A 24,808-nucleotide genomic window follows, 5' to 3' on the forward strand; every position below is an offset into this window, starting at 1 on the left:
CATGTGATTAGTATTATGTTCAACCCCATTCAGGAGGCTGCTGTTGTGGGCATAGAATAAATGTGAGCAGATTGGGAATTGGTGCCTAGCAGGAATTGTACAAATGTCATGGTTGAACCTTACTTCACGATAATGGCGCAATGTAATATCTGACTACAGGACATGAGATGTAGTCTGGAGTTGTAAAACTGGTATTAGTAATAAAATATCTATTTTCTGCTAATGTTCTCCTTACATTCAAACCAATTTGTAGGGAGTTACACCCCGTCTCCAGGAGGTCCTTTCTCAGCCCTCACGCCAAGCATGTGGCCACAAGACATACTTGCCAGATATACTCAAGTAAGTACAAAGTATAAAGTAAAACTCCACTTATTAGAAAGTTCCAAAATCTGCATAAAAAGCGGAGTTACAGGATACATGATGTTTTATTCCCTGTTCATACATAAACCCCCCAAATTTTTTTTTTAATTCCTGCTATTAGAGAGCAGAGTAATGTTTCTGAACCCCCCGCATGGTAATTCTGTTGGAAAAATGCCAAGAGTGAAACCTGCAATAAAATGTTCATGTCATACAAATTCAAATTTGCAGCAAAATCCACCATAGAAAATCTCTGCTGTATGTGAACTCCCCATTAGAAAAGTCTGAATATTAAGATATGAAACATTGTCTGGTCCAAAAGCAATCATCAGAATTCTTAAAGGGCTTCTGTCACCCCACAAAAGTCATTTTTTTTTTTTTTTGGATAGTTACATTCCTTATAGCGCGATATAGGAGAATATAATCTTGTCACTTACTTTCATGCGGCTGTTTCTTTAGAAAACGAAGTTTTATAATATGTAAATCCGGTCTCTACCAGGAAGTAGGGCGTCTACTTGCTGGTAGCCGCAGCAGAAAACCGCCCCCTCGCCGTGTTGATTGACAGGGCCAGCCGTGATCTCCTCCTCCGGCCGGCCCTGTCAGTATTTCAAAAATCGCGCGCCTCTGTTCATTCGGCGCAGGCGCTCTGAGATGAGGAGGCTCGTCTCCTCAGAACTCCCTCAGTGCGCCTGCGCCGATGACGTCTTCTCTTTCGGTGATGTCATCGGCGCAGGCGCACTGAGGGAGTTCTGAGGAGACGAGCCTCCTCATCTCAGAGCGCCTGCGTCGAATGAACAGAGGCGCGCGATTTTTGAAATACTGACAGGGCCGGCCGGAGGAGGAGATCACGGCTGGCCCTGTCAATCAACACGGCGAGGGGGCGGTTTTCTGCTGCGGCTACCAGCAAGTAGACGCCCTACTTGCTGGTAGAGACCGGATTTACATATTATAAAACTTTGTTTTCTAAAGAAACGGCCGCATGAAAGTAAGTGACAAGATTATATTCTCCTATATCGCGCTATAAGGAATGTAACTATCCCAAAAAAAAAAAGACTTTTGTGGGGTGACAGAAGCCCTTTAACCTTTTTTGGAGAGCAGCTAAATACCAATTTTTTTAAACTGCAAGACACACTTTTTTTTTAGCAATCTTACTAAAAAGTCCCTGCATCTTACAGTTCAAAGTCAGGGTACCCAGCAGCTACCAAGGGCTCTATCTCAGGCTGTATAGCATTGGGTTCTAAACGCTCTATTTCCAGCTATACCACAGGTAGCATGGAGATTGTGGTTTTGTTTTCTCACCCATATTCATTGGGGGACACAGAGACCGTGGGTATAGCTATGTCCTCTAGGAGGCGTTGACACTGGTAAAAGCTGTTAGCTCCTCCCCTGGCAGATATACCCCCTCCATCCTGGGGAGAGACCTTCAGTTTTTTCTAGTGTCAATAGAAGGCAAGACCTCCCTGCTCTGCAGGGATCTCCTGAAGATGTTTTATTTTAGTTTATTTTTTTCTCTTCTTTTAGGTGGGAAACAGTGGTCGCCTCGCCTCACTGTTCTCCCGGGGGGATCACGCCAGCGTTGGTTCGCCACGCTGCCTCCTCTCCCCACAAGAAGACAAGGTGGACCAGGGCAGCCTCGCTCCCTGCATCCCGCCAGCCAAGGGGTCACCCGTCCAAGTCACTCTTCCAGCTTGCTGCCACTACAGTGCCATTAGCTGAAGGGGTGAACCTGCTGGAGAGGAGGAAGGGTGAAGATGGCGGCTGGACAGATAAGTAGATGCCTCTTTCGGCCCGCACTTTTCTCTGCCTGGCCCGCGCTGAATCGGCCCGGCCCGCGGGGTGGAAGCCCCCCGTCCAGCCGTCCGGGCGCATTCGCACTGCTCCGGTCCCTCTATTCTCCTGAGGCTGTGCGCAGGAAGGGGCGCTCCTTTAGATCGCTGCTTAGCGGCCAGCTGGGCCGCAGTCTTCGTCCCTGGATGTGCGGGGGGGGCGGCACTCTGGCGCAAATTCTTTCCGCCCTGTTTCCCCCTCCCCCAGACACCTGCTGAGCTCCGCCCTCCGGTCCTCTAGAAAGTACAGACCCCCCTTCCTGGCCAGCTTCCTTTTTAGACCAGCACCTGATTACTGGGGTTCTACCTCTCATACAGTGTGCCATAATGTGGAGGAATTTAACCCCTTCCTGCCTCTTGTCATGGAGGCCGGCTTCCTAGTTTAAAAAAATAAAAAATGTGCGTTGATACGGGTTCCACTCCACAGCCCTCATCACCGCAGGACCACCCTGTCTGTGTGGTCCCAGCCTGGACCGGGTCCTATCTCGGATAAGGAGGACTTCGCATAGGTCCCAATCCGCCCTCCGGGGCCGTTTGGTTGATAATTCTCGACCTTCGCAAATCCCGTGGAGGACAGTTGAAGCATTCCCAATCCACCCTCCTGTTCGTATGGTTGATAATTCTCCACCTGCGCAATCCAGTGAAGGACCTCTGCAGGATTCCAATCCGTCCTCCGGGGCCGTTTAGTTGATAATTCTCCACCTGCGCCATACAGTGGAGAACCTCTGGACTTCCTAGTCCACCCTCCTGGGTCGTTGGTTGATAATTCTCCACCTGCGCAATTCAATAGAGGACCTCTGACATTCCCAGTCCACCCTCCTGGGTCGTTGGTTGATAATTCTCCACCTGCGCAATTCCATTAAGGACCTCTGACATTCCCAATCCACCCTCCCGGGTCGTTTGGTTGATAATTCTCTATCTGCACAATCCAGTGGGGGACCGCTGGAACCTCCCAATCCACCCTCCGGGGTCATTTGGTTGATAATTCTCCACCTGCGCAATCAAGTGGGGGACCGCTGGCAGTACTCAATCCACCCTCCTGGGTCGTTTGATTGATATTTCTCCACCTGCACAATCCAGTGGGGTCCGCTGGAACCTCCCATCCACCCTCCGCGGTTGTTTGATTGATAATGCACCGCCTTCGCAATCCGGTGGAGAGACCTCTGGAAGTTCCATTCCACCCTCGGGTAGTTTGGTTGATAAGTCCCCACCTGCGCAGTCCACAACTGCCAGGGGCGAGATTCTGAAGGGTACCCCTACGCGCAAGCGAACCGCAGCAGGACATCTTCTCCTCGAATATCTCCGCACCGCCACCCTTCCTCTCTTGGTCACGCTCAGACACACCCTCCCTCACTGACTTGGGAGGGTCCGTCCAGAGAGGGGGAGGGAGAGAATCTCTGATTCAGACCCTGACATGAATCCGAAGTAATCTCCTCGAGATTGCGTCTAGGTGGGCAGCAGTTCTTGTCGTATGCATTACCCCCTTCCCTAGGCGGAGTAACTGCACTACTTCGGGATACAGTAACTGCCTTTCACATTGTCCCCTGCCATAGGTGGACTAAGTACGATAACATGGGGTTCGGGACCTGTCATATGCATATCCATCAGTGGCGCAATGATATTATCACTGGTTACATTGTGTGCTGTATGCATTACCCCCTTACTTAGGTGCAATATTTGCACTCCACGGGGTACAGGACTCGCCATATCCACTAGTTCTCGCCGTGGGCATTCGCCCCCCTTCATAGGTGGGGTATTCTCCCTACCACTGACCAGTACTTGCCGTATGCTCACCTTTCTTAGGTAGCTAATTGCACTACCATTGAATACGGTTCCGACTGTCGCACTATGCTTCCATAGGCGGAGTGTTGCACATCAGTGTTTTCTTTCGCATTACCCCCTTCCACAAGTGATCCACTAGCGGGGAATAACTAAACATCTTCAGATGCTGCAATTCTGCGGCACCACGGCTCTAGGTGCCTTCGCTTATTTCCAAGGGGGCGTGGCAACAGTCGGTACTTGCAGATGCCTGACACTCTTACTCTAGTGCTATATGGGTGCCACCAGTGGACACGGTGGCTATTCCTCATGGTACCCTTCCTTTCCTTTGGTTCTGGTTTTGCGCATGATTATAACATCCTCTGTCTTCTCAGGGGGTTTCCTAGCATCACTTACGTGTGCCAGAGACCCCCATCTCCATGGGCCTCCGTTGTTCCAGTCGGTCCTGATATTGTCCGCATCAATACGTAATGCGTATTCCATTGCACATATATGGTGAGTACGTTCCAGCGAGTCGAGTGTTTCACTGACTCCGTATTCTCTATCCACCACTTCCCCTTCTCTGGGAAAGTGGTTATGCTGGCACTCTGGTTTAGCTCCTACAGCTTGTTCTCCTCCACAGGTGCAGCTTTTCGCTAATGCTCGAGTTCGTGGTCGCTCCAGTGTGACATCCTCCTCAGGTAGGGGTCCTACCCTGGAGCTAGCTTGGCAGTTGCGCCTGTTCAGCACCCTTCCAAGTAGAGTTTTTAAGGTTAGCTCTACTTAACTGGGGCAGTATGGTACGTGGCTGCTGCAGATAGTCTCGGGCCTCCCCCTCAGTTTAGCGCTGACGGGGCAAGCGCTGGCTACCACTGTGGGAGCGGTATTGCATTTCCACTACATGCTTGGGTTCTTACTGCACAGCTCTTTTAGCACTGGATTCGGTGGCCTCTACGGGTGACCCTCTCCTCTGCTGTGTGACTCACCTTGCCTGGCTTCCTTCTCAGGCGGAGTTTTTTTGCACAGCCACTTAATCCTTAGCTACTTTTGTATAGCGCCGGTCTCAGACGGGGAATGGGCTTAGACCTAGCCTATTCTTCTCCTGTCATGGTTCATAGCCACCCCGCATGCCTTGGTAGTTCCTACATTGCTACCTTCCCTCATCAACATTTTCACGAGGTATTTGTTTGGTGGCCTTCCATTCCAGGCACGATCTGGGCCCGACTGGTGGGCTGTGGTGCCCCTCTTCCATTGGTCCGGGTGTGCTAACGGTATCTACACGAAAGCTTCCCACCTTCTCTCCAGAGCCAGAGTTCCGGAAGCAGGCGACGTGGACGCCCTGGTTCTCCTTGGTGGGAGTCCCCCCCCCCCTATGTGTTTCTTCCCCTCCTTCCCAGGGTTCTACGGAAGATCAGGATGGAGGACATTCAGACAAATCCTAGTCGCTCCGAATTGACCCCGACGCGCGTGGTACGCCGACCTCCTTCTCCTTGCTGGAGACGTCCTTTGGTCACTGCCACTCAGACGACCTTCTTTCACGGGGTCTGGTCTTACATCAGCATTCAATGACGGCGTGGCTATTGAGACCGCCATTCTGACGTGGAGAGGGTTTTCGGCGGATGTCTTCCTCACTATGATTCAGGCCAGGAAGCCTGCATCGCCCCAGGATCTATTATGGGACCTGGAGGTCCTTCCTGGGCTTCTGTGAAAGCCGGGACATCCCCTCACTCCGTGTTTTTTCTCTCCCCACGGTCCTATCCTTTCTACATTCAAGATTAGACCTTGGTTTAGCCCTTAGTTCCTGATGGGTCAGGTGTTGGCGCTTCTGTCCTGGGGCAGCTTTCCAGCGTCCTCTGGTTCCCCTGGTGCCCATGGAAACCTTCCTTCAGGGAGTGGCACATACGGTTCCTCTGTACCATCCTTACAGTCTTGGGATCTGAATATAGTTCTCTCAGACTTCCAGTCTTCTCCCTTTGAGCTATTGCGGGAGATCTCACTCAGACTTATGTCCTGGAAGGTGCTTTCTTGCAGAGAACCCTTCCTGGGCCTTCACAAGGATAAGTTGGTTCTCCGGCCCATTCTTCTTTTCTCCCGAAGGTGGTCTCTGACTTCCACATCAATGAATAAATTGTCCTTCCTTCACTGTCCCTCTCCTAGGGAAGGGTGTTAGGTCAGGGCTCTGATCATTATCGGCAGCCTCCAGTGCCTTCCGGCGTACGGAACCCCTTTTTTGTTATCCGGAGGGTCCTCGCAAGGGATTGGCGGCCTCCAAGGTGGCAATTGCACAATAGATTCAGTCTGCAAGTGCTGAACCATACCGCGCCCGAGGCGGGGTTCCGCCCTTAGGTGTCACGGCTCGCTCCACTGGAGCGGTGGGTGCTTCTTGGGCTCGGAGGAATCGCACTTCAGCTGCACAGTTGTGTAACGCGGCTACTGGTCCTCCTTACACACATTCACAAAATCTTACCAGGTGCATACTTATGCATCGGCAGACGCTGCCTTGGGCTGCATGGTCTTGCAGGCGGCAGTTTCTTAGATGCCAGCAGGGACGCTTGCTTCCATGGGTCTGTGGTTTTTCCCTCCCCGTGGACTGCTTTTGGACGTCCCACGGTTCATGTGTCCCCAATGAATATGGGCGAGAAAAGGAGATTTTTGTATAACTTAGCAGTAAAATCTCTTTCTCGCTCTTCATTGGGGGACACAGCACCCACCAGTAGTGGTGTTCGACCACAGTCGTGGCAGTTGCTGGTTTGAACCCCGTTGGGTCTTTTGGCATGGTTGGTGTTCCATGTTTTTTCTTAGTTGGCTTGCTTCTCCTACTGCTTGTACGCAAACTGAAGCTCTCTCTCCAGGCTGGAGGGGGTATACCTGCCAGGGGAGGAGCTAACGGCTTTTACTAGTGTCAACGCCTCCTAGAGGACATGGCTATACCCACGGTCTCTGTGTCCCCCAATGAAGAGCGAGAAAGAGATTTTACTGGTAAGTTATACAAAAATCTCCTTTTACAGCCTGAGCTAGACCAAGTTGAATTAGCCCACCCCACCTCAGCCGGCTCTCTTGTCTCCCATTATAGAGGAGGAACGGTGCACTTGACAGGCTGCTGGGAGAAGAGGAGAGGCATAGATCCTCCACTCCTTGTGTGACTGTACATGACCATAGGGGGGTGGATTACATGGACTTCTGTATATGTCATCCAGGCCCCTAAATCAATCTGACTGCATAATTGGTGTTTGATTGTCACATAAAGGAGGTTATTTTTTTTTCAGAAAAGATTGGAAAAGATGAACACTTGTTCATCTAACCACCCTACTGCACCCTAGGTAGGTTGCATATCTGTGACCACCTACCGTATAGACAGTCTTCTTAGGTAGCTGAATAGGGCACCCCTAGTTATTCATATATTGGACCTTTTTATCCTATGGACATGCAATAACTTTATCCTATGGACATGCAAAGTGCTCAATCTTTCTTAGGCTACTTTCACACTAGCGTTTTTCTTTTCCGGCGCTGAGTTCCGTCCTAGGGGCTCAAATCCGGAAAAGAACTGTTTTATCCTAATGCATTCTGAATGGAGAGTAATCCGTTCAGGATGCATCAGGATGTCTTCAGTTCAGTCTTTTTGACTGATCAGGCTTTTCAGAAAACCGTAGCATGTTGTATTTTACCTCCGGCCAAAAACCCTCAACACTTTGACTGAATGCCGGATCTGGCCTTTTTCCCATTGAGTTGCATTAACGCCGGATCCGGCGCAGTGTGTTCTGTCAAACCGGATCCGGCTTTTGCATGTTAAACCCGAAAAATGTGAAAAAAAGTTAAAGTCCATAAATGGCGGATCCGTTTTTTCCAATGCATTTTTTCATTGTGATCAAAATCCTGATCAGGATTCAAATGTAATCCGTTTTCACACGTTTTTCCGGATCCGGCGGGCAGTTCCGGTGTCGGAATTGAACGCCGGATTCAAACAACGCTAGTGTGAAAGTAGCCTTAAACTGGAGATGATAGGACCTGGACTATAAAATATTCTGGATTACTGGACAGCTGTAGAAAATATTGGTAGCTTACTTCTGTATATAGAGAGCCACAAAGAAGACAGCATCAAAGTAAAATACTAATACAAAACAGTACAGCATGTCTCTATCAGTTTTAAATAGAAGTTCACAACTGGTCCTTTTGCGTCTGGCCTTGTGAAATTCACGATTGCCATAGAGGGATGCGAATTTGCAGTTATTCTTCCATTTTCAGTGTTGTTTGTACAAGCATGTAACCATATGGCAGTGATTTCGGTGAATGTTTTATGTATTCTTTTTCAGAAGGAGCAGACTGTAGATCAGCCAGAGTTTCGTTACGATGAGTTTGGATTCCGAGTAGATAAAGAAGGTGAGAACATCCATGGCTATACAGCCATGCCCTAAAACTTTGTATGCAGAATGAGAATAAGACTTTCTATGTATCCCCTGTCAGGTCATTTATGGGGTATTAAACCAATAACGCCGAAGGGGAATGAACGGCGCATGTATTCCGTGGGCCTCACAATGTACTGTACATGCACCACCGCCACAAATATATTTCATTACTGCACATCTGTGGCAGCCAGATTTCAGTGCTGAGGTCAGCGATGGCGCAGAATGTTCAGCCAAAACCAAGGGGATGGCATTTGGCCGAGTATGCTGACAAGTCTGAGCACTTGCTAGGCTCGTGAGCAACCTGATTACATAATGGAATAAAGTTCTTTCTCTTGGAACTGAAAAGTGTATTTTTTAAGCCTCTTACCCTCTTTAATACCAATAAATGACCAGACCTCTATGAGTTACACATTATCCACTTCATGTGTTGCAGATGGCGCAGAACCAAATTCAAGTAAGTTGTTGGGAATTCCACTTACAGAAGATCCCCAGCAGAGGTTAAAGTGGCAGGCCCATCTAGAATTCACCCACAACCATGACGTAGGAGACCTAACGTGGGACAAGATTGATGTGACTCTCCCCCATTCTGACAAGTTACGAACCCTTGTGCTAGCTGGAATCCCCCACAGCATGAGACCACAGGTAATCAATACTGAAGGCATCAGACTGGCACTGAGGTTTTATAGAGACATTTCAAAAGTTTTGATTGGTGGGGTCTGAGTGCTGAGTCCCCCACCGATTTCTAGAGCAAGGATAGCGAAGTGTGTGCATTGTCTCTGACAAATCAAAACTTTTACCAAAACTCAGTGACCCTTTAATCTCTTTTAAACAATGAATGTTACCTGACAGCCCCCCCCAAACAGAGCATGGCTCTATATATAGTGCCTGTCAGAGAGTGCCCCCTTACTTAGGTGTCTACCAAAATGCCACCATCTGCAGAAGACAGCGGCTGACCTACCGAGATTTCTTCAGTCGCAGCGTATCAGTATAAGGCAACTTTTAGACTAGTGTTCAGAGAGGATCCGTCTGGTGTCTGCACAGACGGATCCGCTCCTATAATGCAGACGTTTGGATCCGTTCAGAACGGATCCGTCTGCTTTATAGTTTAGAAAAAATCCTAAGTCTGAAAGTTGTTCAGACGGATCCGTCCAGACTTTACATTGAAAGTCAATGGGGGACGGATCCGTTTGAAAATTGAGCCATATTGTGTCAACTTCAAACGGATCCGTCCCCATTGACTTACATTGTAAGTCTGGACGGATCCGCTTGCCTCCGCACGGCCAGGCAGACACCCGAACGCTGCAAGCTGCGTTCGGGTGTCCGTCTGCTGAGCGGAGCGGAGGCTGAACGCTGCCAGACTGATGCATTCTGAGCGGATCCGCATCCACTCAGAATGCATTGGTAGCTGGACTGATGCGTTCGGGGCCGCTTGTGAGACCCTTCAAACGGAGCTCACAAGCGGAGCCCCGACGCTAGTGTGAAAGTAGCCTAAGTCTACATTCTCACGACTGTATGTGTTTTCCGGTCTGCAAATTGCAGATCTGCAAAACGCGGATACCGGCCGTGTGCGTTCCGCAGTTTGCCCTATGAGAGAAATGCCTTTTCTTGTCCGCAATTGTGGACAAGAATAGGACATGCTCTATCTTTTCTGCGAGGCTGCGGAATGGAACTACGGATGCGGACAGAACACAGTGTGCTGTCCGCATCTTTTGCGGCCACATTGAAATGAATGGGTCCGCACCCGTTCCGCAAAAGTGAAGAATGGATGCGGACCCAAAAATATGGTCGTCTGAATGCACCCTTACTGAGAGTTGGCCGTACTTCCATCCATTAAATTACCTGCACCCCAATAAATGTCTGTCCTCTCAATTCACAATTCAGTTATTTCCAGTGGTCATATAACGCAGTGCAGGCATTGACGTTGTTCTGTTGTTGCCCAGCTCTGGATGCGGCTGTCAGGTGCCTTACAGAAGAAGAGGAATTCAGAAATGACATACCGAGATATTGTACGGAACAGCTCCAACGATGATACATTAGCTGCTAAACAGGTATGGGGGACAGTCAGTGCATTGTTCACATAGCTTACACTTCTCATTGGAATGGATTACTTTACTTAGAGCTTGTTGACCTTGTCACAGTTAGAATTTTTTCTTTGTCTGTCCTACAATGGCCTAATGTTACCTGATGTTAATTTTTGCCACCTAGTTGTTGGTCTTGGCATATTATACTATATGGATTCACTACTTAGTTCACCCCTGCTACCTCTTGGCTGGGGTCACTCATGACAAAAAAATCAGTTGTGTTTTTGCTTCATTTCCACATCTCCATTGAGAAGGGTGAAATCCGCTGCATAAATTGACATGCTGCGGATTTCAGCTCTGTTTTTGTTTTTTACGCAGCATGTGGATGAGAATTCTGAAATTCCCATCCACTTTGCTGCAACTGCAAATCCACACCTAAGAATACCTGCACACGATGCAGATTTCCACAAGAAATCTGCACCAAAAACGCACAGAAATCTGCACTATTTATTAAGTTTTGGGTACTGATTTGATGTGGGGGTTTTTCGCAGATCTCGCCCTTTCATTGATAATGGTGAAATCCGTACAAAAGAATAGAAACAATAATTGACATACTGCAGATTTCAAAATCCGCACAACAGGTCAATTTCTGCACCTAAGAAAAAAAAAAGCAAGGAGTACATTTGTTAAATCTCATACACAGCATATTCCACAAGCACTACATACAGATCTTGGTACGGAAACGCCAAGAAGACCGCACGAAAATCCACGTAAACTGAACTGCTGTGTGCAAATGCCCTTAAAGTGTTGAAACCCACAGTGAAAATCTGCATCGGTTGGAAAAGAATTGACAAGCTGCATATCCTGCACTGCAGATTAACTGTATATGCGCATGGCAGTGTCTGCAGACTTTCCGCACAGGTTTCGCTGCGTTTCTGCCCTAAATCTTAAAGTATTACTTGCAGATTTTGACACGGATTTGCATCAGATCTTTGCCTTTTGTTCTTGTGTTGGTTTTTTGCTGTCTGTGTGTCATCTGTGTTTCACGGACACTGTGATCTTTTCAAAGCATCTCTTCCTAATGATCCGTGGATAGCATCCGTGGTTTTCACGGACCCATAGACTATAATGGGCGTGATGGATCAGTGAACACGGACAAAGTAGAGCATGCTTCAGTGGTAAAACATATGAAATGGGTATGTGTACTGTCCGTGGAGAACACGTCAATGGAACACTCGCGTGTGAATGAGGCTTCAAACTGCAGATGTTTCACAGAAAAAAGAGCTCCTATTACGCACCATGTGCATATACACTCGAATCATTTCTGACTCGTGTGAACTTAGCCCAATACTGTTGTAGTCTTTCCCCGAGCAGTGTTCATGTATGTCCTCGGTGTGATGCCAGAACCTGTGTCCTCGGAGAAGTGCAGTCGTACTACCTGCCCACAGACTCATTCTGTACTATTATTTCAGCCAAATACAACATTTCCGTCATATGCACACGGTGCTATTACATGCAAAAAGTCTGCAGCATAATACAGTACCAGCTAAGTAGATGAGAACGAGTAGGTGCCACTATTATACAAATGTATGGTCGGGCATTCTGACTTCAACTTGTTTGACCCATCTGGTCCATACATACTAATACATGTTCCTGCCCTCTTTCCAGATCGAAAAGGATTTGCTTCGCACTGTGCCCAGCAATGCGTGTTTCTCCAATCTGCAAAGTGTGGGTGTGCCTCGTCTCAGAAGAGTGCTGCGCGGCCTGGCATGGTTGTACCCGGATATTGGGTATTGCCAAGGCACAGGCATGGTGAGTTTTACATCACAGGGTTATGCCTATAGTATTCCTCGGGTAGTTAAGGTTTGCTTGCTGACTGCCTCCATGTTTTCAGGTGGCTGCATGCTTACTTCTCTTTCTGGAGGAAGAAGATGCTTTCTGGATGATGAGTGCCATTGTAGAAGACTTGGTGCCAGCTTCTTATTTCAGCACCACCTTGATTGGTGTTCAAACAGATCAGCGGGTACTAAGACACCTCATAGTTCAATACCTCCCACGACTGGACAAGCTGCTACAGGAACATGATATTGGTGAGAATCATTATGTAAGATTATGCAACGTCTGTGGCAGAGATTCGGGCAGGGTTCTGGAATAGAAAAAAAAGGCCAATTCCGGAATTTATACTGGAATCCTGGCAGACCTCATTGTAGTCAACAACGGTGTCTGGCGTATGCCAGGTCCGACTATTGCATTTTTCTGTTCCTAAGCTAGAAGAGAAAAACTGAATTTTGACGCAGCTGTACAGCCTAAGCTATAACGGAGAGAGTTATTTTTTGTGCATTATTCTGATTTTAAAACAGAGCAGGATTGACTGCGTCGGAAGAGGGTATCTGCCTCTGCCACCAGATGTAAGGCAGCTATCCTATAAGCCAGTGTTAACACCTTTTAGACAGGCCATTAGATATGACTTGGATAATAATTAAGCCAGCATCTCATCTGCAGACAGCTGTTTTGGGTTGATTGCCCCTCATCAGGAAATCACATAGGATAGCTACCTGACATCTGGTAGCATAAGAGGCAGAGCTTGTTAAGAGCTCATTTACATCTCCTCTTCCCAGAATTCCAGAGGAGCGTTGCCTATAAGACTCCTCACACCATTTAAGCGCTCTCCATAAGGAGATAAAGTATTCCCTGCACACTGCCTCTCTAAGGCCTCTTTCACACGGGCGCCATGTTTTTGGCCCGGATAAGATGCGGGTGCGTCGCGGGAAAATGCGCAATTTTTCCCGCGCGAGTGCAAAACATTGTAATGTGTTTTGCACGCGCGTGAGAAAAATCTGCATGTTTGGTACCCAAACCCGAAGTTCGGGTTAGGTGTTGTGTAGATTGTATTATTTTCCCTTATAACATGGTTATAAGGGAAAATAGCATTCTTGATACAGAATGCATAGTACAATAGGGCTGGAGGGGTTAAAAAATAAATAAATAATTTAACTCACCTTAATCCACTTGTTCGCGCAGCCCGGCTTCTCTTCTGTCTTCATCTTTGCTGTGCACAGGAAAAGGACCTTGATAACGTCACTGCGCTCATCACATGATCCATCACATGATCTTTTACCATGGTGATGGATCATGTGACGGACCATATGATGAGCGTAGTGACGTCACCACAGGTCCTTTTCCTGTGCAAAGCAAATATGAAGACAGAAGAGAAGCCGGGCTGCGCGAACAAGTGGATAAAGGTGAGTTAAATTATTATTTATTATTTTTTTAACCCCTCCAGCCCTATTGTACTATGCATTCTGTATTAAGAATGCTATTATTTTCCCTTATAACCATGTTATAAGGGAAAATAATGATCGGGTCTCCATCCCGATCGTCTCCTAGCAACCGTGCGTGAAAATCGCACCGCATCCGCACTTGCTTGCAGATGCTTGCGATTTTCACGCAGCCCCATTCACTTCTATGGGGCCTGCGTTGCGTGGAAAACGCACAAAGAGGAGCATGCTGAGATTTTCACGCAACGCACAAGTGATGCGTGAAAATCACCGCTCATGTGCACAGCCCCATAGAAATGAATGGGTCCAGATTCACCTCACACATTGCACCTGCGCGGAAATCTCGCCCGCGTGAAAGGGGCGTAACTGTATTACACATTCAACTTCTCTAGTAACTTTTTTCTGGTGCTTGACTGTTTTAGGTGCCTTTTTATGAATGCATACATCATACACATTGTCCTGTTGCTTTATTCTGATTGCTCTTGTGCATGAATAACCTCTTCCATTGTCTTTTTCCCCTTGGCTGTCTGCAGAGCTGTCTCTCATCACTTTGCACTGGTTCCTCACGGCATTTGCCAGTGTAGTGCACATCAAACTGCTGTTGCGGATCTGGGATGTATTTTTCTACCAAGGTTCCCTTGTCCTCTTCCAGGCCACCCTAGGCATGCTAAAACTTAAGGTAAAGTCAGATTGTGAATCATATTCTGGTAACCATTCAACATCTGTAACTTCTGTCCATTTGCAGTCTAGTGGGAAGGTAGGTAAAGGTGGCTGAACTGTGTTGGTGGTAAAGCATGTGCAGGTAGACGGGAATTGAATGCGGTTTATGTTGTGGTAATGGTTGTGTGATAGAAGTGGAGCCAAATAAAGCAGCATTCAGATATACCGTATTAGTAAGATATACCGTATTAGTAAGATATACCGTACAGTGTAAGTAAATAGGGCAGAATTGTTATAATCTGTTTTTCCTACCTACAGGAGGAAGAGCTTATCCAGTCTGAAAACTCTGCCGCTATCTTTAACACTCTGTCAGATATTCCTACCCATATTGAGGATGCAGATGTCCTACTGCGGGAAGCTATGATGATTGCAGGAACCCTCACGGAAGTTATGATTGAGGCTCAGCGACGCAAACATCTGGCCTACCTCATCGCAGACCAGGGCCAACTGCTTAATTCGACGGCTGCCGTCACTAGCCTTTCTAAGGTGAAGAGCATGCATAGAGGTGTATCCCAAGAAAGAGAACCAGTGCCACCTATTGAAAGTGGTTCTCCATGAGTCCAAATCAAAGCCTTGGGATTTGACAAGGGAATATAGCCAAGCTAGATATCTATCCGTCGACAGGTGTTTCGGGGTGCTTGCTCCTCATCAGTACAGAGTAGGATTCTGACTAGCTCCGTGCGATACCTTGAATGTGGCTTAGGCAGGGTGCTGAATCTCCTTAAACAGACCAGTCCTGTATGGAGACTTACTGGAAGTGCTTCATGGAGCATTGCCAATAAGTCTCCATAAGATAGAGTACTTCCAGTAAATTTCCTTTAAGGAGATTCAGCACCCTGCCTAAGCTAAGATGCCAGGCATGTGATGTTGTGGGTATTGTGTGGTTTGCTGAAGTTGCTGTATAAACTGTAGGTGATGGTTTTGTGAAATGGAAATTTCCAGAAGGAAATACTCTACAAATGCTTTGGCTTCCTGAGCAAATGCACTGTTTGGTGGAAGAAAAGAGGGCATTTTGGACTCTGCCCCTCTGTCTACATAAAGCCACAATTTGAGGCAAAGCCCATATTAAAGGGTTGTGCCACAAGGGACATTTATCTCCTATCCCCAGCATCGGTGATAAATGTCTGATCGTTCAAGGCTCAACTGAATACTAGAACAGGGTTCCCAAGTCACACTTTCTTCCCCACTGCATGACCATAGTGAGGAGGACGCTGAATGGTGGTCACACATGTGCTCTGCCACTCACTTCAGGGACTATAGGCTCATAGACTTTACGTGGAGTGTCAGCACGACCGCGTGACCACCACTCCTTTTAAACTCCTCCTCACTGTGGTTGTGCAATAATGAAGGAAGGGAAACACCGCATGGATGTCTATTGTGGCACAACCCCCTTGAAATAGTAGTTTGACTGGACAAAACCTGTCCATGAACCCTGGGTACTATTTAAAACCAATAACAGGTGAACCTAGTCTGGAGGTTCCAATTGAGGATCCAACCGGACGTGATTCAAAAAAGAAGGAACACTGTAAAGGCGCCACTCCCATAGATGTGGAGAAATTAGATGTGGTGGTTAGTACCCCCTTAAGCCGGAGGATAATATATGGTGATGAAAGATGTAGAATACTCTCCCTTTGGAGAGTATTCTACATCTTTCATCACCATATATTATCCTCCGGCTTAAGGGGGTACTAACCACCACATCTAATTTCTCCACATCTATGGGAGTGGCGCCTTTACAGTGTTCCTTCTTTTTTGAATCACGTCCGGTTGGATCCTCAATTGGAACCTCCAGACTAGGTTCACCTGTTATTGGTATTTGTCAAATGGGAATGAAATCCTTTTTCATATCCCTATAACACTTGTGCTGCCTTCCCCGAATAGTTATTCAACAGGCACGTAGTTTGTGGTGCTTTTTTATCTCATCCTATAGGATATTCTATACTTCTTTTGTCTACATCTACATCTCCTCCATCCCTCTGGCGCCTTTTCCCCAGGACCTCCAGTCCTGGTGGGACCACTCAACCTCTTTTTTCTTTTCTCTTTGCATACTATTTAAAACGACATTTTCCCAGCACCTGGACATATGGCTGGGAAGACTTGCTCTTGTAAAGGGAGTTGTCCTGCTGGGTTGCCCCTTTAAAAGGCGTTGGCCACTTTCTAGCTACTGTTGACCAATGCCATCTTACTAAGACGTGGATGTCATGCTTGGGCATTTACTTGTAGTATATGTGAATTGCTTACGGCATGCAGTATGGCATTTTGATAACATCTTGTGATTTTTAACCACAGCTTTAGTTTTTTTACTGACTGGTTACCACTAGTTTGTAGCTTTATTTATATCCTTGTAAGAAAATCCCCAATGAACAGTTCCTTGTAATGTATTATTTGTTGTCCCCTCAAAGATTCCACCCTGCATGTTCCTAGCTGCCTAAGGGTTGTCTGAAACCACGTATAACCAGTGATAACCTGATGTCATTTGTGTTGAGGTGGGGCCGAGATTTACCGTAGTTGTTCTGCTGATTACATGTGGAGTACTATTGTCTACCTGGGCCATATATGACAGGGGGCCAAATGTGAAAATAAGCGCTCAGACAATAATCACTTCTTTCTGTTTGTCTTCAGATTATGAGACGGCAGAGTCAGCGCCGAAAGTCTGGAATTACCACGCTTTTATTTGGTACGTACTTGTTTACATGTGATTGAGTAGACAGATGCATCTTTTCTTACCTTTCTTGTTGGCTTAAGATATTCTGCGATGAGCGGCGAGTATCCAGTTATTTGGGAAAACTTCTTCTTTTTTTTTTTTCAAAGCTGGTCATTTCACGCCACTCATCTCTAGATATCTGTTTTCACGCTCTCTGAGTACTACACATTAACAATAAACATAGAAAATACACAAAAATAGAAAAAAAAACATATCCCAGCACTCCCTCTCTTTTTGATCATATTTTGTCTCATATTTCAGTTCAAACTGAACAGTATATAAAGAAACCTCTATATGTCCCAGGAGCTCAGCCATACCCTCCTACGACTTTGTGCTCACTGTCCTATGTCTGTCCTCCTCTCTCTGCCTTGTCTGCAGTCAGATGAGAAAGACAAAACGTACAACCGCATGGCACAGTCATGTCACTGACCACTAATTAACCTAATGAAGACTGCACTGTTCAGGGGGTCTGTATTGTTAATGGCAGCACCACCTTCAATACCGAATGGTCATTAACAATACGGTGTGGTCTTCATTCTTTTAATTAGAGCCCACTGCTGCCCTTTCGGCTACGCGATACTCGAACGCAGCATTGCCGTGACATGATGGAGCCATCTGGTCATACTCTTAAGTCCCATCCTATGACCTTTTTGGCATTGACAGTCTCTATAACTTCTGATTTGATATGTGTCGAACGTATGCCCACTTTTCTTTTTTCAGTGGAAATCATCATTATTTTTTTTTTCCAGTGACCAATGCCATTCCTGCTCATGTGCTGTGGCTTACATTGCAGCTCCACCCCATACAAGCCATGAATCAGGCAGAACTGCAATACCAGCCACAGCCTTGAGACTAGAGTGGCGCTGTCTCTGGACAATAAAATTAGGCTTTATTTTCAGTCTCATTTAACCCCTTCAAATCTGCACTGTCTTCAAATCTACATCTGTCTTCTAGTCTAAATCTACACTAATGGATTCCACTGTGCAGACTGTATACTGCTATGATCCACCACTCATAAAAAAAAAAGTATGATCACCCAATGTAAAAGTACGTCTTATTCTTTTTCACAGGTGATGATGACTTTGAGGCCCTAAAAGCCAAGAATATCAAGCAGACAGCGCTGGTGGCAGATCTGAGAGAGGCCATCCTGCAAGTCGCCCGTCATTTTCAGTGCTCTGACCCTAAAAACTGCAACCTAGTGAGTCGCGTTTTATGCCTTCCTGCTAATGAAATTCATACAATCGTCCATAATTCACCTCTCATTACTATCAAGTCAATCTAAACCAGTGTCCAAAATTTTGGGCTTTAGTAGCTTAAAGGAAATGTTCATATTTCGACCTCATTTAAAGTGTATGCTCTGATTAAATCTGTGACACTAGCGTTATGGAGTCCGTTATGGCTTTCCGTTATAACAGGGTTATAACGGAATCCATAAGACGGAAGGACGGATCCGTTTTGCTGCCCATAGACTTGTATTATGACGGACTGCAAAACGGACTCCTTTAAAAGGCATTCCGTTTGCTCTCTGCCCTAATAGAAGTCTATGGGAATCAAAACGGATCCGTCTGGTTCCCATTATGCAAGACGGAAAACAAAGTCCTGTCGCCAGACGGATCCATTATGTTTTCCTATAGACTTCTATTAGGACGGATCAAAACGGAATGCCTTTTAAAGGCTTCCATTTTGCATTCCATCCAATGGATTCCGTTATGTTCCGTTATAACGCTAGTGTGAACCCACACTAAGCCGCATAGACTCTGTTAGTTGCTGTTGGAAACAAGCTAGTAATTAGACATACCCCGAACTTCTTAAAGGGGATGTCCAAGAGTAGAAAAACACCGCTGCTTTCTTCAAAACATATTTAATATGTTCACAAAAAAAACACCACAGAAACAATTTTTTTTCCATACCTCGTGTTTTTTATGGGAATTTTTTAATGGTGCATTATGCAATATCAGTGTTTGAATGGTGTCGTCCCCCCCCCCCCCCCCATAGAGGAGATAAAAAAAAAATCTGGTAAGAACACCAAAAACCTGCTGCGTTTTGAAGGGGAAAAAAAACAACAAAAAAAAAAAACACGCCACTGATTAGAAAGAAAACCACTTAATGTGTTACCGTCATTTCAGGACCTGACACCTGACTACAGTATGGAGAGCCACCAGAGAGACCATGAGAATTACGTGTCATGTTCCCGAAGCAGGCACCGTAGAGCAAAGGCTCTTCTAGACTTTGAGCGTCATGATGATGATGAGCTTGGCTTCCGCAAGAATGACATCATCACGGTATAACCCTGGGCTAGATGAGGGATCACATGTATAGCGTTATATAACTTTCAGGATAAAGTCATTATTCGCATTGTTGTTGTTTTTTTTTTTCCATTTTAGATTATTTCTCAGAAGGATGAACACTGTTGGGTAGGAGAATTAAATGGACTCCGCGGTAAGCATACACCTTAGAATACCTTTCTGATAAGTAATTTTTGTCATCTTATTACAGTTTCTCTGTTTTTAACTTGCTATATCGCATGTCGTACTGTAAAGAGCTCTTGGAGAATGAATTTTCTGCCATAGATTTCTATTTGGACGCATGGACTGCCGGAGGACGCACCTTGTTTATGCACGCATCTCCGGCAGCGGAGGGGAGCTCATGGACCGCCATAAAACACCAGTCTATGATAAATTCCCCCCTATGTGTATATTGTGCTTATATTACCATATAGAAGCTGGTATGTCTCTGCTCAGGATATGGGGAGGATAAACCTGCTGGTCAGACTTGCAAAATGTAATTCAATTGTGTTTTTTAATTTTTTTAATTTACATATTGCCTTTTATACCTTGTTTTATGATTATCATTATTACTGTATTTTTTTTTTTTTTATATATATTTTATTATTTTTCATGTTTTTTTTTAAATTATTAAATAAATTCTTTTAGGCTGGTTTCCCGCAAAGTTTGTGGAAATTCTTGATGAAAGGAGTAAAGAGGTAAGTGCCCTGCATGCAATAAACAGTTTTTAAAATATAACATCTGCTTGGGCTCCAAATGCAAGCAAAGATGAATGTATGTGTAAAAGAGATGGCCAACCTGCGGCTCTCCAGCCGTTGTAAAACTACGATTCCCACCACCCCCTGCTGTAGGCTGATAGCTGTAGGCAGTCTGGGCATGCTGGGAGTTGTACTTTTGCCACAGCTGGAGAGTCGCAGGTTGGCCATCCCTGGTTGAGATCATTTTCTATGCCGGCATAGAAAATGGTAAATAAGGTGGGCCTGCCGACCCTTCCCCGTCCCCTTTTTTAGACCTGGCTTGAGCGGGGAGAAGTGTCAGAAGGACCTTTGCTCCACAACCTGCGCCAGAAGTACGCCTAATTTAAATGACCCCCATAATACTAGGCACTACACCTGTGAGATACACGTGTTAACATTCTATATGCTTGTCCATCCCAACCTCTTTTCTCTGTGGAAGAACTTCCTTTGTAGGGCTGGACTGTAGCATAAGCAAACGAGTCACTTATATTTAGGAACTATAGAGGGTTAATATTTAAAGGGGTCTTCTCAGGAAGACAACTACTGTCCATATTCCCCATTAAGGAATATGGACATAATAGAAGGCGCTCCTCCGCTCGGGATCTCCCTATGTAAACTGGAAGGCAGTAGGGATCGACCGATAGATCTCTATCAGGGTGAATAGGATCTCACACTGTCCCTGCTGCTCTGTGCTTTGTGCACACAGCAGCATGGAGCTTACCATGGCAGCCAGGGCTTCAATATCGTTCTGGTTGCCATGGTAACTGATCGGAGCCCCAGGCTTACACTGCTGGGGCTTCGATCGGAGGAGGAGGGGACCCTGTGGCCACTGCCACCAATGATTAAAAATGGGGGGGCTTGGGTGGGGGGGTGCACTGCGCCACCAATGTTTTTAATACGGGGGTGGCGGTGGGGGGCGCACTGCGCCACCAATGATTAATACTGGGGGGCTTGGGGGGGGCACACTGCGCCACCAATGAACATAAATCTCTCATTTATTCATATACAGGAGGCAGGAGCTGGCTGCAGAATCACATAGCCGGCTCCCGACCTCTATGAGCGGTAGCTGCGATCCGCGGCACCTGAGGGGTTAACTACTGCTCATAGAGGTCGGGAGCCGGCTATGTGATTCTGCAGCCAGCTCCCGCCTCCTGTTCAATTTGAATGAATGAGTAAGTTAACATCATTGGTGGCGCAGCGGCCAAAGCCCCTCCCCTCCTCTTCCATCTGCCTCTTCATTGGCAGCAGCGGCAGCAGCAGCACAGGGGGAGGGAGACACTGCTTCCTTCTCCCCTGTGCTGCTGAGGGAACACGGAGAGCGCTGAGAGCAGCGCGATCTGTGTTCCCCATACGCTATCGGAATATCGGCAAAATAGATGCCGATACCGATAACTGTCAAAATCCTGAATATCGGCCGATAATATCGGTAAAACCCTAGAAGGGAGAGTCGTTCTTTTGGTGCTACTCCCATTCTTGCGGACCGATCCATCCTTGTATTGCATAGACTGCCATTCAGTGCTTGGCTGCCTGCTTCTTCGCCAAGCAAAATCAGCTGTTTGCCAGGGTCTCTGTGAACTGAGCCGAGCCAGTCGGCATTTTTGTGATGCTTTCATTGAAGTGACAGATGCTGAAATATCTGTAATGGTAAATAATAATTAGTTACTGTAGTTAAAAGGATTGTGAGAAAGTTAATACAAGGCCCTTACTAATGTATTGTGATTGTCCATATTGCTTCCTTTGCTGGCTGGATTCATTTTTCCATCACATTATACACTGCTCATTTCCAGAGGTTACGACCACCCTGCAGTCCAGCAGCGATGGCCGTGCTTGCACACTGTAGGAAAAGCGTTGGCCTCTCTGGTGGCCGGGACCATAAGAGCGCGCATAGGCATGCATGTGCAGAAGTTCTCGTCCTGGCCACCTCTTATCTGCGCTGCAGCGGTGGTTATAGCCCCTGGAAACGAGAAGTGCATAATAATGAAAAATGAATCGAGCCAACAAAGGAGGCAATATTGACAATCACAATACATTAGTAAGTGCCTTGTATTCACTTTGTCTACATGATAAATGCCACTTTCTGAAGTGACCAAACCCTTTAAGTTAGGTGAAGTCCTATATTGCTCATTGATATCCATCTACAGTAAGACTACTGTCCTAGTAGAAGAATGGCACGGAGTCACTTATTTTTGATGTATGTGAAGAAATGCTTTGAAGTCCTAGAACACAACTGAGGCTTTCATTGTTTTTTTGTTCCACAGTATTCAGTTGCTGGGGATGACTCTGTCACAGAGGGGGTTACAGACTTGGTTCGAGGAACCTTATGTCCAAGTATTAAGGCAATATTTGAGCATGGACTGAAGAAACCATCTCTGTTAGGAGGTCCCTGTCATCCTTGGCTCTTCATTGAGGAGGTAAGAGGTCCACACAGAAGCAGTAGAGTACATCAGTCAGATATTGGTAACAAGAAGCCCTTGCAGCTTGGCTGCACTTCACTGCGTTTTTTTTTCTTGTGTTTGTCACAATGTTACATGAATGTGGACAGTGTTGTCAGTAGCCCATCAGGACACCGGCAGTCATCAGGTTGTCAGCTGCCAGGAAATGTATGGGTTTTAGGGGAGCACTTACTGTTTCCGATGTGTAATCCCTATTTCTCGCCCAATTTCCTTGGGGGACACAGAAGACCTTGGGTATAGCTCATCTCCATAGGAGGCGTGACACTAAGTGAAGACTGTTAAGCCCCTCCTCCACAGCTATACCCTCAGCCTGGAGAGAGAGACTGCCAGTTTTTGCTTAGTGTCCAAGGAGGCAAGACACTCCCTGCTCTGCAGGGCTGTTTTCTCCTTGTTTAAATTTTAGATTTCTCGTGCTTTTTTCCATTGGGGGACACAGACCATGGGGTATAGCTTGAGGTATTAGTAGGAGGAACACTATGCAAATGAAAGAGCTCTTCCTCCTCGGGCTATACCCCCCGACTCCACCAGGAGGAACTCAGTCTTTGCTTAGTGTCTGGTGAAGGAGGTTGACACGATCACTATCTCTACTCCTTTTTGTTATTTTCTTTCTAGATGGGGACACAGGTCGGCATGGCGCCTTCCTGGTCCCCCGTGGAGTGCCCGCCACCGTCTTTGGGACGTTGCTTGGCTGCCTCCATTTCCCCCCAAGAAGATAAGTGGAACCGGGCTCGACCTGTTAGCTCCGGCATCCCACCAGCTCCTGGGTCACCTGCTGCTGCCCTCCTCCCAGAGCACTGCACTCCTGGAGTCAGACGTCTGAAGAGGTGAGCCCTGCTGGTCCTGAACGGAGGGAGAAGACTGCAGGAGCAGATAAGTATAACTGCAATCGCTCTGCTTCCCCTCCCCTCCCTGTCTTATGTCTATGGGCCGCCTGGGTGATCTGAGGATGTTCTCTGTCCGGGGGTTCTGGGGCATGGAGGCACTATACTGGCTTATCTCCCTGCTGGGACTCTCTGCTCCCCCTTTATGAGGCATGACTTTTTCCCTGGCGGCGCCAGCTAACCTTGGACAGAACAAGGATTTTGGGCTGCAACTGCAGGCAGGCGTGCGTTCCTTGTTAACCCCCCGCTTTGCTGTGTTCGGCACTGGGGGACATGTTTTCAGGAAGCACAGGGAGTGGAGCGCGCGATTTTTTCGCGCTTCTATGATGCGGCCGTGGGGGGGGAGCCTGACGCGACCGGGGGCGGAGCCTGACGTGTCCGGGGGCGGAGCCTAGCGCTTCGCTTTGGCATCTTCCTCCGTCTGCTACAAAGGTTCCCACGCTCCTATCCGCTCCCCTGCTTCTCTCTGAACATGGATTAAGGGTGTTAGCCTAAATGGGCTGTGTCATTTTACCATTTCTTTTTTCATGTGCAGCACCATACTGGTCCACAAGGGTAGGTGTGGTATGGCATTTTAACCCTATTCAATCTGCTTCTCTCTGAACAGCTGTCTAGCTGTGTATGTGTGTGTATAAATGCCTTGCTTCTGATGTGAACGATCTCTAGTTCGATTCCCAGAAGACACTTTTAAGGTTTCTTTTCTCTAACTGCAACTGTAGATTCTTGCATAGTTGTTATCATGCCTAAGCCAAGTCACCTTCTCAGGCTCCAATGGGGTCCTGTTAGACCACTGGTGTTTGTGCCTCCTGCCCTGGCCCTGGACAGGATCTCCTTCCTGCCCAACCCAGCTCCTAAGGCAAGCTGGTATCTCAGTGATAACGCTGTTGCCCTAGTCCAGGCTTTCTGAGTTCAAACCACTTTCAGCCTTTAAAAAAAAAAAAAAAAGAGTGGGAAAAATGCTTATTTCTGTCCCAGCAGAGCTGGCGGTACCCGCCTGGGCATCTGCCAGGTCCTGCGCGGCCGCTGATTTGGCCTGAGTCGCCAAGGCAGCCATGTCCTTTTTGGACCGTATGGCAGTTGCCAATCCAGTGGCCCCTACCACTCCGTCTCCCCGCAGTGGTTCCCGCTGAGGTCGCCTGACTAATAGGAGGCAGCGTGAGCGGTAGCGTCCATCTTGGATGACTCCGTTTTCCCCCCTCGTCTAGAGGTGTGTTCAGACAACTCTCCCCCTCTAAGGAGCGCAGGTCTGAAGGGGGATTGTCCGGCTAGGACGAGGTCATGGAGCGGGTCCCTCCGCCTAAGCTCCCCACGTTTGGCGGACTTAGTAGCGGCTGTCCGTGACACCTGTAATCTCCAAGGGGATTCTCCTCTACGCGGGAGTTCCT

At 47.1% G+C, this 24,808-nt stretch overlaps 1 protein-coding gene across 6 annotated transcripts in view; it reads left to right on the plus strand.

Moving 5' to 3' along the window:
• The window catches only part of SGSM3 (small G protein signaling modulator 3), a 66,721-nt gene that overhangs the window by 18,701 nt on the left and 23,212 nt on the right, over positions 1-24,808 (plus strand). For all 6 annotated transcript variants that reach the window (XM_040407336.1, XM_040407340.1, XM_040407337.1 and 3 more), the window contains exons 3-16: positions 254-339; positions 8,252-8,318; positions 8,778-8,986; positions 10,285-10,392; positions 12,034-12,177; positions 12,260-12,455; positions 14,177-14,322; positions 14,622-14,849; positions 16,986-17,040; positions 18,138-18,265; positions 19,194-19,349; positions 19,452-19,506; positions 20,001-20,050; positions 22,348-22,500. In XM_040407336.1, coding sequence (XP_040263270.1) covers positions 254-339; positions 8,252-8,318; positions 8,778-8,986; positions 10,285-10,392; positions 12,034-12,177; positions 12,260-12,455; positions 14,177-14,322; positions 14,622-14,849; positions 16,986-17,040; positions 18,138-18,265; positions 19,194-19,349; positions 19,452-19,506; positions 20,001-20,050; positions 22,348-22,500 — 1,781 coding nt within the window. The remainder of the gene's footprint in view (positions 1-253; positions 340-8,251; positions 8,319-8,777; positions 8,987-10,284; positions 10,393-12,033; positions 12,178-12,259; positions 12,456-14,176; positions 14,323-14,621; positions 14,850-16,985; positions 17,041-18,137; positions 18,266-19,193; positions 19,350-19,451; positions 19,507-20,000; positions 20,051-22,347; positions 22,501-24,808) is intronic.

Source organism: Bufo bufo, chromosome 9 (genome assembly GCF_905171765.1).
Source record: "Bufo bufo chromosome 9, aBufBuf1.1, whole genome shotgun sequence".
NCBI lineage: Eukaryota > Metazoa > Chordata > Amphibia > Anura > Bufonidae > Bufo > Bufo bufo.